Source organism: Prunus persica, chromosome G2 (assembly GCF_000346465.2).
Source record: "Prunus persica cultivar Lovell chromosome G2, Prunus_persica_NCBIv2, whole genome shotgun sequence".
Classification (NCBI taxonomy): domain Eukaryota; kingdom Viridiplantae; phylum Streptophyta; class Magnoliopsida; order Rosales; family Rosaceae; genus Prunus; species Prunus persica.
In genome coordinates, this window is record NC_034010.1 from 17,808,649 (window position 1) to 17,826,104 (window position 17,456).

Sequence of the window (17,456 nt, forward strand, 5' to 3'; positions counted from 1 at the left end):
TACAATGTTTATGACAAGCCCAATCAACTTTGAAAAGAGATTTTCCAATTCTTATGGTGATAATAAGATAATTTTTTTTAAAAAAAATAAAAAAACTTAAATTTGTGTTAGAAAAACTAAAGAAGAAGGAGAATTCGATTTAATGAAAAAAATGCAATAATTAGTTGGAAGAAAAATCCAAGACCCTATTTTCAGTATTTCAGAAAGAACAACCAAGCATCTTACTCTTTAGTGCACCAAACAATTAAACTAAAGTATCTTTGTGACTTTTCCAACTATAGCATAATAAAAAATGATATTAATTTGCAGAGTAGCAATCATAAGTTCGAATCATTATAACACTTTGATATTGTGTGGAAAACCTATTCTCTGTCCTAACTTCGGTTAAAAAAAAACAGAAAAAGAAAAAATCACAGAAATTCAGTATACAACGTTACTGAAAATATGCCACGTGTCAATGTCCCACATCCTACATCCTACATTGCCGAACCAATTATCGGTTCCCACTTGTCAAGTAACTCACTCACATTAACAATCCCTGTCCAAGTATAAACACCCAAAGCACCTCCTTTTCTTTCGCATATATATATATATATATATATATATATATATGCACATGTACCCCATCAGGTTTTAACTCGTAAGGTCCCAAATCTATCTCTCGCCTTTCTTTAATTAGGGTTGCGTTTTGGTCTTCGTCTCTCACTGTGTATTTAGGGTTTTGTTCGACTCGCAATTGCGTAATTTTGGGCTCTTTCTACAAGTCTCTCTCTCTCTCTCTATAAACAGTACACATCGAAATTTTTGATCTTTTGGTTTAGATCCTATTAGGGTTTCGATTCTCTCTTTCCCGCGAATCTTGATCGTGAAGCTAGGATTTTTTATTCGTTCCCTGTTCAAGTTGGGAAAAAGGGGGTTGATTTTGGGTTTTGATTGGGGAATTTGAGTTTTGGACAATTTGACTGCGAAAAAAATGCCTCCGAGGATGGTGAAGAGAGGTTCGGCAGCGGCCGGAACGAAGAGGACAACGAGAGTCACAAGGGGGACGCCCAAGGCTCAGAGCCAGGCACAGGCTGAGGCTCCCGATGATGTGCCGGTGGTGGAAGCTAAAGAGGATCTTAAGGTTGAAGAGGTTAAGGGGAGGCCAATTGTGGCGGAAAATCCGGTTGTTGAGGAGAAACCCACTGTTATCGATCAGCCAGTACTTTCAGAGATTGAAGATGATGCAAATCCAGAGCTGAATGGATTAAAAAGTAAGTTCCTTCTCTTGATTTGTCATTCTTGTATGTTTTGCATGATTTTATGTATGTTGTCAGGATCTTGTTGTCTTAATATTTTTGTTTGTAATGTGGTTGTTAATTGAGAATTTTATCTCAGGTTTGTTGTGTTAATGAGTGGGGAGTGACTAAATTTTTCTTTATAAAATTGTATGAATTTATAACTTTATCGTGTGGGATGGTTACCAGAGCTTGGAAAAACAGTGAAGCTAACTAAGGACAATACTGTAGAAAGAATTCCAATGGATAAAATTTGAAGTATTTATTTTACATATCATAAATGGTTAGCTGGAAATTCGCTGTTTTTATGAACCTAGTAATTCTTTCCTCTCCATATATTTGTGGTGGCTTTTAATAGAAGTGGCCACCTTGTTCTTTCAAGAGCAATTGGTTTTTGAATGGAGCTTAGAATGATGGTGTGAGCATCGTATAAGTGGACTATTGATGGTGTGAGCATCGTATAAGTGGACTATTGACTTTGTGCTAGTACATATGTGTTAATAAATTGGTTTTCTCATGGATCTAGAATGACGGTGTAAGTATTGTGAACACGGATAAATTCTGTCTTTGGATTTAGCTCAGTTGTGATTTAAGCAGCTGCTTTTCATGAGGAGTGCAGAATGGAAGTTTAAGCATTCTAAATTTGGATCATCTTATTTTGACATTGTTTTTGGATCAGTGGTTGGTTAAGACATTGATTTCTTATGGAAGCATAGAATGACACTTCAGGCGTTATAAATGTAGATCCTGAAATTGTTTTTTGGGGCTCAGTTATGTGTTAATATATGGTCATGGTATTTCTCAATGTGTTTATCTGAGAAGGACAAGAATTTCTTTTATAAAATTGCATGCGAAATCTACTTTATCATAATGTAGAACATGAGTCTCTTTTAACTAAAGGGATCATCAACCTTAATTTTGTGGCAGAACAAGATAAGGTTAAGGAGTCTATGGATGATTATGAAAAAGATGAACGATTAGAGCTGGAGGATAACGAAGCTGAGTATGAACCTGAAGAAGATGGTGGGGTTGATTATGATGAGAAGGAAATGGAACAAGAGGATGTCCAAGAGGTCGAAGATGAAGGAGATGAAGAACCTCTGGAGAATTTAGGTGAAGAAGAAGGTGATATGGCTGAGGAGGAATTGGAAGATCCCAATGAAGAACTTGAGGGTGAAGAGTATGAGGAGCATGCTGGTGAGGAGCATGAGCATGAGCATGAGCATGAGCATGCAGAGACGGTTGACGAAGAAGAGGAGCACCAAGAAGTTGTAAAGGAGAGACGAAAGCGTAAGGAGTTTGAAGTATTTGTTGGTGGTCTCGACAAGGATGCAAGTGAGACTGATCTTAAGAAAGCTTTCGCCATAGTTGGTGAAGTTACTGAGGTCAGGCTGATGATGAACCCTCAGACTAAGAAGAACAAGGGATTTGCATTCTTGCGTTTTGCAACTGTGGAACAAGCAAAACGAGCTGTTACAGAGCTTAAACATCCAGTGGTAATTTTTGATCCCTTGATAGTTTGAATGGAAACTGGTTTCTTCACATATTAAATACTATTCTTTAAATGATTGCAATTCCAGATTAATGGAAAACAGTGTGGTGTTACTCCAAGTCAAGACAGTGATACCCTTTTTCTGGGGAACATAAGCAAGACATGGACAAAGGATGCTGTAAGTATATTTGGCTTACTTCGTTTTAGAATTCAGTGGCCTTATCAGGATTTGCTTAAAAGTTTCTGACTACTTGTGATGGCTATGGCTTCAGTTGAGAGAGAAGTTGAAACATTATGGAGTAGATAATGTTGAGGATCTCACATTGGTCGAAGACACTAACAACGTGGGAATGAATCGTGGCTTTGCTTTTTTGGAATTTTCATCTCGTTCAGATGCCATGGATGCTTTTAAGCGACTTCAAAAAAGGGATATAGTGTTTGGAGTTGATAGGCCTGCAAAAGTTTCTTTTGCAGATTCCTTCATTGACCCTGGTGATGAAATCATGGCACAGGTAATGTCAATTTTCGGCATTATTATAGACATTAGGAATCCTGGATGGATCACCTTTCTCTTGCTCTTTTCAAGTGATATAGTGTATGTGACGTACATAAAGGCTCTCGTAACATCTCTTTCCGTTAATATTAGGAGTCGTGGATGGATTGTCTTGATTATTTTCTTTTAATATAATGGTAGAAGTTGTTTTTCTACTTTTGTTTGTCAAATTACCATAACATCTATAAAATGCTGGATTAGATTCTTCAGAGTTGCTTTTTCAGGTTATGTTTTCTTAGTTTTTGATATTTGTTTTCTATCAATCTTGTTAAGTTTTTCTCTTCTGTTGGCCATAATAAGAACAACCATGTATAGTATAGTGGGTTTGAGGGCCTTTCCTCTTTGTAGTGTTATTATGCCATTTAGAGGAGTCTCCTAGGTGATGTTGGACCTGCTGATCACATATATTGAGATGCAGGTTAAAACTGTCTTTGTGGATGGCTTACCTGCTTCATGGGATGAGGATCATGTCCAAGACCTTCTGAAGAAATATGGGGAGGTTGAAAAGATTGAGCTTGCGCGGAACATGCCCTCTGCTAAGAGGAAAGATTTTGGTTTCGTTACATTCGACACTCATGATGCTGCAGTGACATGTGCTAAAAGCATTAACAATGCTGAGTTAGGTGAAGGAGACAACAAGGTGTGCTGGCTGATAACAGCATATTTCTATTTTAGACATTGTCAATGAAGTAGTTGTGTATGGGCCTTGGTTGGATATTAACTTTATAAATAATTGTCATACTTTAGGCCAAAGTTAGGGCGAGGTTATCAAGACCGCTTCAGAGAGGTAAAGGAAAACATGTTGGGCGCGGAGATTATCGGCCTTCAAGGGCTGTTGGACGAGTTGTTAGGGGTTCTTGGGGTCGCCCAACACCTCGTTCTCTCCCTCCCCTGCGTGGATTAAGGGGAGTTGGAAGTCGAATCCCACCAGCCAGCGTGAAGAGGCCTGTTGGGTTAAGAGAAAGACGCCCTGCAATGTCACCTTATCCAGCAAGAGGCAGGCCTTTGCCTCCTCCAGCTAGGTCCTATGATAGGAGGCCACCTGGTATGAAATATTTTGGGTTTATACTATCTAATTGGTTTTGTGTTGCAATTTTTTTCATGTGGAATAATTATATTAGCCTGCTTTTTTCAACAGTCCCAGCATACCCAAAGAGCAGCTTCAAGAGGGAATATGGTAGGCGCGATGAGGTTCCTCCTCCAAGGAGCAGAGTAGCCACTGATTATGGCTCAAGGGCTGTTCCAGAGAGACGCCAATCATATAGAGATGACTATACCCCACGTGGTCCCGGCTACTCTGATCCACCAAGAAGTACCTCTCGTACAGGAGGGAGGAGAGCTTATGTTGATGAGGGTTATGGACAAAGGTATGAAAGGCATCCTCCCCCTTCTCATCCTCCTCCAAGTTACCGTGAAGGTCGTGCTCGTGATTATGATTCTATTTCTGGTTCAAAGCGTCCATACTCTGCATTGGTTAGTCTCACTGGCGACCTTGTCTGTAGATACAAATGCAATTTCTTTGGTCTTCTCGGGTCCAATATGAAATATGGGCTAACTGTTTTTCTTGCAACATGTTTTGTATTGTAGGATGATGTTCCTCCTCGTTATGCTGATGCTGGTATTCGCCAATCAAGGGCACGGTTGGACTACGAGTATGCAAGTGGTTCTCAGTATGGAGATGCCTATAGTGATAGGTTTGTCCTGTGAATTGGAACATTAACTTTTATTCTCACATGTGTGGATGCCATAACTTACCTTTAACATATCTTTGTTGTGTTTGATAGAATGGGGAGATCTAGTTTAGGATATGGAAGCAGCAGAACAAGTCAGGATTCACATGGACTTTATAGCAGTCGTCAGGGCATGGGCTATGGAGGAGGTGTGTTTGGAATTGATGGTTATCTGAGATATAGTGTTAGTGTTGAAATCATAGACTTAAAGGCCTGAGTTTTTTCATTTCTTGGGCTTCAGGTTCTTATGGTGGTAATGATGTTGGTGGAATGTACTCATCAAGCTATGGTGGTGATTATATGTCTCGTGGCAGTGATGTATGTGCCTGATCTTGTTCGGTGTAATGACAGGAATAGCTGTTTGTTTAGCGGTCTCATGTATCATTGTTTCTTGATTATCTATTGTAGGTTGGAGGTAGCTCTTACTCATCAATGTACTCTGGCCGTGGTGTGGGTGGGAGCAGTTATATGGGTTCAGGCGGTTCTGGCTCGTACTACTGAGGTAATTTAAATCGTTGTGTTATTCATGTTTTATTAAGTCAGTGATGCATGCTTAAGTATAAGCCCAAGGTGGCCAAGTCATTACTATTTTTTCCTCTGGAGATTTATGTTTTTCGAAGGCACGGCTTCTCTTCTTTTGCTCTAAAAGGTCACGGGTGAAAACAGAGCAATATGGTTACAAGTGAATTTCTCTATGGAACAGATCTGACATGAGCAAGAGGATGCTGTAGGATGTGGACTGTATGAAGCTTTTGCATTATGATGCCTACAGTTATGGACAGAGAATTTCCCTAAGAGCCTATTTATGTGCTGAGAATCTTTCATTGTATACAATAGGGTGGTTGTTGTGGTTCAAGCCCTCTTGGATATCCACAGATTGGATGCTATGTCAGGCTGTAGTTATTTTGCTGCAAGGAAACTCAAGCTGTTCAGAGATTAAACATACAAGTGCTTAGTTTATGATATTTCGTCTAATATATCTCTATAAGAACTTCACCTGATGGAAAGCTTGGAGTCATGCTGCATCCTTTGTTCTTATGAATAGTAGATTATAACAAGAGAATGAGGGGTTTTCTTAATGTGACTCTTAAGGTACTTTGGATATTTTTTTGTGCTGAATCCTTTGGAAAGGTTTTGGGTTTCAATAATAAAAGCGAAATATGGTCATTTCACACCAGTTAATCATTTCAGTTCCATAACAATGAATAAAACCCTCAGTGGGTTAACTAGGAACTGAAGGCTATAAGGAACTGTGTAGCTTGCTTGGAATTGTATGAGATTGGGTCCGAGAAGGTTGACCTGGAATCTCTTGCCTGTGTGCGAGTTTTAGTATTGGAGTGAGTTAAATTTGCATTTTGACATATTTATTGGTTGTTAAGGTCTGGGAATCATATGCTTGGTTACAGTTAGGTACTGTATCTGAACTTAATGGGAAATTACAAACAAGGATGGGTAGAAGAAAGGTTCAAATGGCATACTATAATTACTAGATTTCATTTCATTTCTTAAGGAGAGTTGACCTGTCAGTAGAATAAAATTATATCTGTTTATCTTAGTGAAAGTGCTTTTAGTTGCTTGCAAACCTTGACCAAGAACTTTTGAGAATCGGTGACTAATTGAACTGAGTACACAATATGGACAAGTGGAAGGGCTGACAAACATAAATTGTTTCCATTGCTACGCTTCTTACAAACAGAAACAGCACTGTTGAAACTTCATAATCTGGATCGCAAATAGTTGATTTTGTGCTACCGATGCCAAAAAAGGGTCTGCAATTGGCAAATATCCCACTTTGTACACACATCTTAATGTGGAATATCCCATACTAAATGTGGGAGGATCATTTTTGGACTTTGCATACGCCACAGGTCCACACAGGAGTAAATTTGGTTAGAACTCCTTTATTAGCAATCCTTGCAGATTAAAAGCTTCTGAAGCTTGGAGGTAACTACTAATACCTGCCTCATGCTTGGCCTTGTAACTTACTGATTGTTCGTTAGGGTTGCTTATCAAGGTCATGACAGCTAGTTCTTTTCAGTCTTGATCAACTTATTCTCATTTCTCAAGTAGCTAGGGAATTCTTTATGGTTCAAAGTTGTATTGCTGCACAGGTTTTGTTTTGGTAGGTTTTCTATGTACCAATCCTGTCGGGATTTGGATGCCAACCGAATGCTGGGTTGGATTTTAGTAGGTGCATATACTTTTTTGTCAAAATTTCAGGCAAGAAATAGCCATAAGAGTGTTATGTTTTCTTTAGGGAAATACAAATTGCCTGTATGTTCGAATTTTTGTTATTGGGTTTCTAGGTTTACAGATGTACACAAGTTGTGTTGCTGAAACTTGGACTCGGTTGCAAGCAAAGTCCTTTGTTCTTGGTGAATTATTTGCAGGATACAACTTAATGAAAGCTTTGATTTGCATGGATTCTCTCTCTCTCTCTCTCTCTCTCTCTCTCTCTCTCTCTCTCTCTCTCCTTCGTGCGGAAGGTGTGTTTGTTTGTACTGGTGAAATAGGATTTTAACTAACAAAAATTATAAAAACCCCCTTCAAGATACTTTTTGGTCATACGAATCCGATTAGTGCACATGTTTTTTCATGTTGTTACAAAGCAATCAATCGAGTCTGGACGTGACACTAGTGCAATCTCCATTTATCATCTTGTGAAAAAAGTCTCAACTCTGAATTGTGTTGTGATCAAACAATTGCCATGCCATAATAATCATTTCCGCCACTGCATTCGACACGAATGAATGAATAATGTCAACAGAATTTGAGGCCTTTTAGTTCAGAGTGACTTCTTGGGTAATTTATATAAAGTTTATGGCTGATAATTGTCCGTATGGTCAACTATTCGTTCCAACTTTCTTGCTTTTCCCTTCCGATTTTTCTTCAATCCTCTTATGTACCAAGTGCATAGGCAAATGTCACCATTGGATTGGTTTTCAATTCATACCGTCGCTGCGATTTGTTATTGTGAAATGTGGTACATGAACCCTAATTCACGACCAAGCAACGGGAAGATTTGCCAACAAGGGGAGAGCGAAGCATCGACAAATGCACACCTAAATAAAAAAAACGATGGTGTTAAGATTAAAAATTTGATATGAACAAAATAGAAATGCAAACTAGCACCTCTTTCTAGTTTGAAAAAGAACGAAGACCCAATTGCCACAATTAAAATTAATAAATTAAAACAGATTTTACCCCGAAAGACATTTATAATGACATCAAATAGAACTCACAATTCAGTTGAGTAAAATTAGACTCTCACTGTAACCATAGATCCTCCTTCTGGTTCTGCTATAGGTACCAAGTTTTATTCCAGTATCCGTAACTTGCTCCGATTTAGGATCGCACAACTCTAACTTTCTGTGTTGCCAATTTTCGTATCTCGTTGTAAAATGAACACCGCCATTTGCTGTAAATGCCAATGGCCATGCAATTTTTCCCTTTGCCGGAAGAGAAATCGTGGGAATCATTTTCCAGGAATCCATTGCCAGAACCCATATGTCATAGTAGTAACGGTACCCACGATCCCATTCTTTTCTATGATGGAACAAAGAAAGTGATTTCTCCAACACCCTAATGGAAATTGAATCTGTCACTGTGAGCAGTCTATCAGGAAGCATAATCCTTTGGAAAACCTCATTCTCCATATCAAAAGAAATGATGTCTCTCCAATCTGGAGAAAACTCCTGTACAATCCAATACACAACTCCATTCAAGTAAGCCCATTTCTCATTCCAAACGTCGCTTGTCACAGGGGGAAGCGCATTGATTATTCTCCAAGAATCCAACCCAAGGCTGTAAACCTCGACACATATGCCGTGCGAAAACCTCGCAATTCTCACAACTTTGTAGTCATTTCCACCAACATCGAGTCCAAACCCAAGAGCAATGGTAGCGATGCTGTAACGATACTTGTCACGATTGAGACTTTTGGGAAGTCTCTTGAACTTCCTGATTGATGGATTCCATAAATATGTACGCTTCATAGTATTATCAGATATACAAAGCAATCCATTGCAGGCAGTGGCGGACCCAGAAATTTTTTAGCAGAGGTGCAAAATTGATTAAGTATGAGAAATAGTTTTTCAGAATAATCATTTTCTCAAGATAATTTTTGGCGGCTTTTATTCCTTACACATTAAATAAGAAAACTTGATTTTATGGGATTTTAGTATGAAGTATATATTGACTTAATGAGCCATCATTTTTAGCCTAAATCGTATTTTGCACTAAAACCGATTTTTCATATTTTGATTTGATAGGAATTTGATTTTCTAGTATTTTTATTTGAATCCAAATGGGGGGTACTTCCTTATTACTCAATTTACTTAAATGTTGAAAATGGAAATAAGGTAATCTGTACACCAGTTGTGCAAAGGGGCAGTTCGAAGCACCTACAATGGTTTTTCCGGCGAGAGGAGGTGCAATGCACCTCCTTGCGCCTATGTAGATCCGCCAGTGATTGCAGGAACCATAAATGTGGAAAGAGGAACCACTCTTATGCCTTGGAAGATTTAACTCCAAACACTTAGCATAAGTTTCAGGACAAAAGACTGACAAGCAATCTCGATTACCAGAGTGCACAAGTAAATAATCACAACCACTTTTCATGGCAGTCCTTTCGAGATGGGCGCTTATGAAACTTGGGCTGCTAATTAAAGCATGCCAAGACTTGCAAACACATCTGAACTTCAACAGAGATTTCACAGGCAATTTTGCAATGATGTCTAACAAGATTTCATGGGGTATGTCTTTGGGGCTAACCATGTTAAAAACTAAAATACATATACAGAATTCAACTGACAACACCAGGAAACTACAAGCTGCTGTCCAGCAACCCAAACAGTCCCAAAATAGAGAGAACAGAAGGACAAAGCAATAGAATTGAAGTTGTAACGACGATAATTGAGTTCTAGGGCTAAAATCCCAAAGAAACTCGAGTCTCTTAAATACCCTTTTTATACTTAAGAGTACATCGTCCTGCATAGGCTATTGCGCTTTTGCTCTAGTGACGGATCCAAGATTTTACCTATATTAAGACATGGTCGACTGTTGACTAAATTGCAGAAACTAGTTTTCGCTATTATGTAGTGGGCTACATGATACTTTTTGGGGGCTGATGCTATCAATAAGTTGGTACTATTTTGTTATATAAATTTGGCATCTAAAGCCTGATTAATTCATTGGGATGAGACCATTCACTTTCTATTTTAGATTGATCAAGAATTGAGACCTTTCACCTTTTCTTGTCTCTACCACTCTTCTTTCTAACCTTTTCTTTTGCACCTTCTTCTTTCTTGTCATGATATGTATCACTTTATTTACACTTAAAACAATGTCATTAATGATCAAATAAATTTTCTTCTTTGCCCATAAAATTTTGATTTGAACAATTAAATAAAAAAATAAATTGTTAAAAGATGAAGACAGAACTACCAAAAACATGAAAAATTCCTTTCTCAAAAGAAAAATAAATAAATAAAATGAGATAGTCCTCAAACACATTTATAATGACACCAAACAGAACTCAATTAGAATCTAACTGCTGGCAAAACAAAAAAAAAATAAAATAAAATAAAATTAGAATCTCTCTGTAACCATAGATCCTCCTCCTTCTGGCCCTGCGGTTGTCACAAAGTTTTAATCCAGTAATCCTAAATTGCTGCGATTTCTGATCATACAACGCCAACTTCCCGGAAGAATTTGAAAAATGAACACCACCATTTGAAGGAATCCATTTCCAGGACCCATATGTCATTGTAGTAAGGGCACCCACGAACACGATCCCATTCTTGTCTGTGATGGAACAAAGAAAGTGATTTCTCCAACACCCTAATGGAAATTAAATATGCCACCGTGAGCAATCTATCAGGAAGTGGAAAACCTCATTCTCCGTATCAACAGGAATGATTCTGACTGTTGTCATTGTTGTGTATCTCATATGGAGGTGGAGGTGATGACCTATGCTTGAAATGTTGCAAGCCTATTTTGTTTCTATTTTTGTGGGAAGATGATATAATTTCCTATTGTATGTTCTCCCATTTGAACAAGAAAAACTTGTATAAATATGAATTTACGCCCAGCATTTGATTATTTTGTCTTCACGTGGATGGGTTAAATCTTTGAGTCTGAGGTAGCTGTTATGTAATTTGTAGCTCCATTGTATATGGTTGTCTGGTTGAAGATGAAGTTGAAAGATACATCTTACGTTTCAATTGCCTAAATGATGTTCTTTGCATTTGATAAATTTTATCTCTGTATATGGTTGTCAAATCCAAATGGACCCTTCATTTTTATTTATTATTTTGGTAATAGTATGTCTAACCATATTTTCACTTCGTTAGATGAGGTCTTAACTCGAAAAGGGTGGCAGCTATTAGATTGGATTTCTTTTACGAGAACATTTTTGCTCACTACTTTAACTAAGGTGTACTCTCACTCCATAGGCATAACCACAGTTAAGCTCATCACGGACACATGTCAAATACTAAAAATACCTTGATTACAGTGATGAGCAAAAATATTGATTTCTTTTATACATTAATTCTGCTCGGACTCTCATACATTTGATAATCCACAATGTAAATTCAAAACTAATATAAACAGACACCATTATGAAGACAGTTCAAATCCAAAGAATTTTGCATTTATCATGAATTTAAATTCTCAATAATGAATCTTTTTTCTGAATGAAAAATTTCACTGTACATTACAGTGTACGAACAAGCATCCTAGAGATAATGTATTAATAATTGATCCCTACATAAATGAACAAAACTAATCTGAATAACTGACTGGCTGTCAAAAATTTGGATACAGGATTGCTACAATTGTTCATTGATGCCTTCACAGCCACCATAGCAATGGCTCACGCAAACCGAAGGAAATGTTCTTGTCTAAAATATTCACGGAACTAGATGGAGTAAAGTAACTCATGAAGACTCCACTTTGACGGCGGGAGCATCCATCCACTTCCAAACAGAAAAGAGACCAGTTGCATCCCCACTGAAGAATAGTCCTCCAGGTCCTACCTCGACCGTCCGAACTTCTTGTTTTGCAAATAATCTGCCTCTTTCAGTGAATGATGGCAGTTCATATATGCGGACAGAATTATCATTGCAAGAAGAAAGCAAGATTGGCTTGCTTTCTGCATCTGTCATTCCGGCAAGATCAAGAACACCCTGCTCTTCGTTGTGAGTGTAGGTCACTTCCAAACCGCCTCCTTCAGTGGCAGCCCACACCTTTATCGTGTCATCCAGTGAGCATGAGAGCAAGAACTGATCCCAGCAAAGAAGAGACATCACCGCACCAGAATGCCCATTTAGTGTCAGAACACCCTGCAAATTATAAAGGTCCCACACCTGAAACAAAAAGAACATTACAGTAAATTACACGAGGAATTTGAATACAGAAGCACTCCATAATCAGATTATTGGAATAAATCATTTTGCTCCCTCTGTTGTAAATAGAGGAGTGGACATATAGTAGAAACTGACAAAACTTGTTTGTAGATGCCACAAACTTACCTTAATTGTATGGTCCACAGAACCCGAGTAAAGCCTGTTGCGCCCAACAGTTAAACATACCACAGCACCAGTGTGGCCCTTCAGACTTGCAGCAGGATAAAATGGCGGATTAGTTTCAGTGCTACCTTTCCACACACATATATCACCATTCTGCAATATTAAAAGAAACAGATAAATCAATTGAAAATGGTGCACTATGAATAAAAGGAGGAACATATATCCTAAAATCCCAGCTACGCAATAATTAGGAAAGCTGCAGAATTGTTAGGCTCTTTACCTGTGTCCCGGCGAAAAGCATTTCATTACCAACCACCATAGCATGCACTTGGCCAACAGGTCCATCCAGGTTGAATTCAGAATTTGTCTCAGTATTCCAAACCTGCAACATCAAGCAAAATCAGCATACATATTGAAGTTGAACCAACCAAGCTACTAAAAAAAAGTGCTCCAGTTACAACAATGAAATACCTTAACAAGATTTGGTACACCGGCAAAAACCCATGGGCCTTCGCTAATTAAAGAGCCTGCTTCACCACCAAGATCAATCACACTGCCACATTCACCAGTATGGCAGTCCCAAACTCTGGCTGTTCCATCTTTACTGGTTGAATAAAGCTTGTTAGTTCGTTCAGGAAGGGCAATACCAGTGACAGCCTGTTAACATAAATTTCACAATTATTATTTCTGAAGAGGAACAGAACAAATTAAAAAAGAAAACATATTTCGAAAATTAAAAATACCTTCGTGTGCCCTTGGAGCTTTGCCAACATGGAGAACCCCTCACCACGGAACCAGTTATGCAAATACAGGCATCGATCACCTTTCACACAATTTCCATCTACCCAGAACTTGCAAACATTTTTCACAGTAGGATTGCTTTTCTGGGCAGCATTGCTTTTCTGAGGAGCATTGCTTTCGTGAGGAGCATTGATTTTCTGAGGAGCATTGCTTTTCTGAGGAGCATTGCTTTTCTGAGGAGCATTGCATGCATTGCCCTTTCCGGTGGCAGTTCCTTCCTTCGTCCAAACAAGAGACGACTTCTTTGAAATTTGAGGGTTCATGGATGAAGGCGGTGCATCCGAGTGCAGGAAACGACAGAATTCCCTTGTGCACCTTCCAGCAGCCCAAAAGGCGCAAACAGTTTTTGAAGGTCCTCCTGCAGGTCGAGCATACACTGATCTTTCTGGTCTATTGGTGTGCCTCCTCACTACCTTAGTGGCCATACTATAAACACAAGTTTTGAAACCAATAAGAAATCGCAGAGAGAAAGCTTCGAAGATCACCCCCTCAAACAGAATTTCAATATTTCATCGATCTTCAGAAAACCCTAAAAATATACGAAACCCGATAAGCCTTGAAATCCAAATCGACGTACGATCACCCTCTAAGAATCGAGAAACTAGCGAGGGTCAATTCGAAAACTTTTCAAACTAACCAGTCGCCGATCCCAAGGCGTATCCTAAACAACAATAAAAGTAACCCTAAAATCGAAACCCTACATATCCAGCTTGAGCGAGCATCAAACCCATAACCAAAAACCATTATCCTCAAGAAATACGCGTTCGGCGAATAAAAAAGCCTCTTGGGTATCAATTAACGGTCGAAAACGAACAAAACCCTAGAAGGAACAATGCGATTGCAGAGACGCGTGAAGAGAAGAAGCAAACCTGATCGATTCGATTGGGCGAGAGCTTTGAGCTTTGAAGCTATTCGATTATCGTCTAGACTGATTTCGAAGCACAGAAAATCCAATGGACGAACGATCAAAGAGAAAGAAAACGATCACGGAGAAAGAAAGAAAATGCCTTTTGCTTTCGTTGCGATTGAAACCCTAATTGTAAGCGAAACTTTGATCACTCTGGCCTGAAGCTGATCTTCTATGTGTATATATATAGTTGGCGTAGGCCGGAGGCTTTCCAACTGGCGCCAGGAAAGAAGTATTGCGTTCGTTAGACGCGGTGATCGTAGAACTGATCGTGACCGTCCGTTAGATCTAATATATTTTTGTCGTTTTCTCTTTATTTATTTTTAAACCAAACTAGCTTTCGGACAAAAAACAAAAAAACCTGACTTGTTATAAAACTGGAGAATTTAGAAAGGGAATTGAGAGAGAGAGGAAGAGGAATGTTTTCTCATTCTCGTTTCTGTGCGCTTACAAGTAGAAGATGAAGCCCTATTTATAGGACTTGAGGGGGGCATTTTGGGGACTCCACTATTACAACACTCCCCCTTGGAGACCACAAATGATACAGAATATGTCTCGTTAAAAACCTTGCCAGTAAAAACCCAGTGGGACAAAAACTGGTCGAAGGGAAAAAGAGTACATAATCATGTGTAACATAAAATTCTAAGTATATTGACGCGCGTGCGACACTGCCTCGTTAAAACCTTGCCAAGAAAAACTCAGTGGGATAAAAACCCGGACGAAGGAAAAAGAGTACGGTGTTTGAAGATCTTTATTGATGGTGCGCTCCCCCTGATGCTTTGGCAAAATATCTTTAAGTCATACTGTTGATCAGCTTTCTGAATATCGTAGTTGACACTGCTTCTGTGAGTCAATCTTGAGCGACATTGCCTCGTTAAAACCTTACCAGGAAAAACCCAGTGGGATAAAAACCTGGATGAAGGAAAAAGAGTACAGTGTATGAAGGTCTTTATTAAAACCATGCTCCCCCTGATGAATATCTCCCCCTGAAAAATTTAGGACAAGCTTTTGTCCAGTAAGCGACCATAAAAATTTTCATAGTATACCCTAAACCCTTGAGCGACACTGCCTCGTTAAAACCTTACCAGGAAAAATCCAGTGGGATAAAAACCTGGATAAAAGAAAAAGAGTACAGTGTGGAGCTGAGCTCTATCTGGTCTAGTATACTTCCGAAAAAACATTTAAGGACCAACGGATAAGACTCATAAAAATGCTTCAATACTTTCTTAGTATAAGCAAGAATCTCGTTGGCATAATGCTCGATCGAGACAAATATTTCGTGAATTCTGCAGAAGTTTTAATGTGTTGCAATCACATTATAATCAATGTACTCACTCAAGTAATTTATGCATATTAATATTGAGTACAAATTTTGTGCTTCAAGCACATGTCCTTTAGGGACTTGCTTTATGCAATTGTCAATCCTCTCAACGGATTTTATCTAAAAGGGGATTAAACTTTATGACACATTATATAGCTTTAACCCAGCTATTTATACATCTTTAGGGAATCGCTTCTGGCGATATGCTCTGTGCATTTAATAACCCTTAAAGATAATATGTTGGTCTCCGTAATTGTGTAATAAGGGGGGGCACAATTGAATCTGTAAATATGGAGAAAACCCAACATTCCTTGTTTCTGCCAGAAACAGTGTGTCATACAAAGTAGGTATATTCCCTTTTATTCCGAACACCCAAGTATAAATTCAGTATTAACAAATTTTGGGGTTCGTATTGTGGGTTTGTTCTTTCACGTTCATTCTTATTTATAATGGAATTACCTCGTTCCATTTTGGCCAATGATATTGTCGACATTTAATAATTGAACGTGGTTTCAATCAACACAGCCCATTGATGATTTGAGTAGCTACTCCAAAACCAAAAATTGTCATTCATCAATTCATAATCTCACCATTCTCATGTGCATGCGCATGCATCAATTATAAGCATTTCTTTGCTTTTGGGTACCCAAGCCACTTCATGGGGCTTTTATTATGTGAGAATGTGGATTATAACCTCCATTGGAGCGTTATTTTACATAGGGCGTGGAAAATCTCCATTTAGGGAGTTGGAACATTTAGAACCCATATATCTGTCATGCTGCAGGCATGCTACAGATTAATTCATACATGTCAATTAATTTCTGGGACTTTAACCCATATTATGGGACTTTAACCCATATAATTTGCTACGCATTAGACGTGCATAATATCAATATTGACATGTCAAAGGATTGTCCTTTCGGGACTTCAATCCATATCATTTGCTACGCAACAGGCGTGCACCCATATATCTGTCATGCTGCAGGCTTGCCACAGATTAATACATACATGTCAATTAATTTATGGGACTTTAACCCATATTATGGGACTTTAACCCATATAATTTGCTACGCATTAGACGTGCATAATATCAATATTGACATATCAAAGGATTGTCCTTTCGGGACTTCAATCCATATCATTTGTTACGCAACAGGCGTGCACCCATATATCTGTCATGCTGCAGGCTTGCCACAGATTAATACATACATGTCAATTAATTTCTGGGACTTTAACCCATATTATGGGACTTTAACCCATATAATTTGCTACGCATTAGACGTGCATAATATCAATATTGACATGTCAAAGGATTGTCCTTTCGGGACTTCAATCCACATCATTTGCTACGCAACAGGCGTGCATCATATTGATCACTGCTATACCCATATTCTGTTCTTATGGAACTTTAATCTGTGCAGTGTATTATCAATGTATCCAACTTACAATCTGTAAAATTTGCATTAATAATTCATGGATACATACAAGCCATTCTTTTGGAACGGACTTATCTTCCCATTTGGTTACCTTTCAAGATAAAATATCAAATAAGTATATAAGCAAAAATAACACAAGTATTGCTTACATCCTTAGGTGGGAGAAACTTTTCTCAAGTATCATTCAAGCTTGTATCGGCCCAGTAAATGTAGCGCTTGATGATCTAGTTATATCCTGCAAGAGTAAAATCACAACTCTTTTCTCTGTCAAAAACAAATAATCCTCAGAGAGTTACAGAAAGAGAAAAAAATGCAAAAAGATAAGGTAAGCAATCAGGGAAGGAAGCTGGTGGGAGCAGACAATAAGCTCTCATATCTCCTAGTCTAGAAGGACTTCCGGAGATTAG

At 38.5% G+C, this 17,456-nt stretch overlaps 3 protein-coding genes across 3 annotated transcripts; 1 reads left to right on the forward strand and 2 right to left on the reverse strand.

The window, feature by feature from the left end:
* Positions 599-7,476, forward strand: LOC18786415 (uncharacterized RNA-binding protein C660.15). Its single transcript, XM_007220561.2, has 12 exons — positions 599-1,253; positions 2,205-2,773; positions 2,858-2,947; positions 3,042-3,281; positions 3,741-3,962; positions 4,070-4,367; positions 4,461-4,795; positions 4,910-5,016; positions 5,107-5,201; positions 5,294-5,370; positions 5,461-5,554; positions 5,756-7,476. Exons 1-11 carry the CDS (start codon positions 974-976, stop codon positions 5,551-5,553), a joined length of 2,406 nt encoding a protein of 801 aa, XP_007220623.2. The 5' UTR covers positions 599-973; the 3' UTR covers position 5,554; positions 5,756-7,476.
* On the reverse strand, positions 8,298-9,047 carry LOC18787163 (F-box/kelch-repeat protein At3g06240). Its single transcript, XM_020557346.1, has one exon. It carries the CDS (start codon positions 9,045-9,047, stop codon positions 8,298-8,300), a length of 750 nt encoding a protein of 249 aa, XP_020412935.1.
* LOC18786294 (zinc finger CCCH domain-containing protein 48) lies at positions 11,679-14,487 on the reverse strand. Its single transcript, XM_020557071.1, has 6 exons — positions 14,255-14,487; positions 13,328-13,811; positions 13,056-13,241; positions 12,865-12,966; positions 12,588-12,737; positions 11,679-12,422 (listed from the first exon to the last, which is right to left on the reverse strand). The coding sequence occupies exons 2-6, from the start codon at positions 13,808-13,810 to the stop codon at positions 11,994-11,996; spliced, it is 1,350 nt and encodes a 449-aa protein (XP_020412660.1). The 5' UTR covers position 13,811; positions 14,255-14,487; the 3' UTR covers positions 11,679-11,993.

Excerpts from the sequence above, each read along its gene's own strand:
- LOC18786415 (XM_007220561.2), top strand. The coding sequence starts at position 974 with ATGCCTCCGAGGATGGTGAAGAGAGGTTCGGCAGCGGCCGGAACGAAG. Across the intron at positions 2,774-2,857 it reads CAGAGCTTAAACATCCAGTG|ATTAATGGAAAACAGTGTGG; the intron begins GTAATTTTTGAT and ends TTGCAATTCCAG. Across the intron at positions 2,948-3,041 it reads AGACATGGACAAAGGATGCT|TTGAGAGAGAAGTTGAAACA; the intron begins GTAAGTATATTT and ends CTATGGCTTCAG.
- LOC18787163 (XM_020557346.1), bottom strand. The coding sequence starts at position 9,047 with ATGAAGCGTACATATTTATGGAATCCATCAATCAGGAAGTTCAAGAGA.
- LOC18786294 (XM_020557071.1), bottom strand. The coding sequence starts at position 13,810 with ATGGCCACTAAGGTAGTGAGGAGGCACACCAATAGACCAGAAAGATCA. Across the intron at positions 12,738-12,864 it reads TGCTTTTCGCCGGGACACAG|AATGGTGATATATGTGTGTG; the intron begins GTAAAGAGCCTA and ends TTAATATTGCAG. Across the intron at positions 12,423-12,587 it reads CTGTGGACCATACAATTAAG|GTGTGGGACCTTTATAATTT; the intron begins GTAAGTTTGTGG and ends TTTTTGTTTCAG.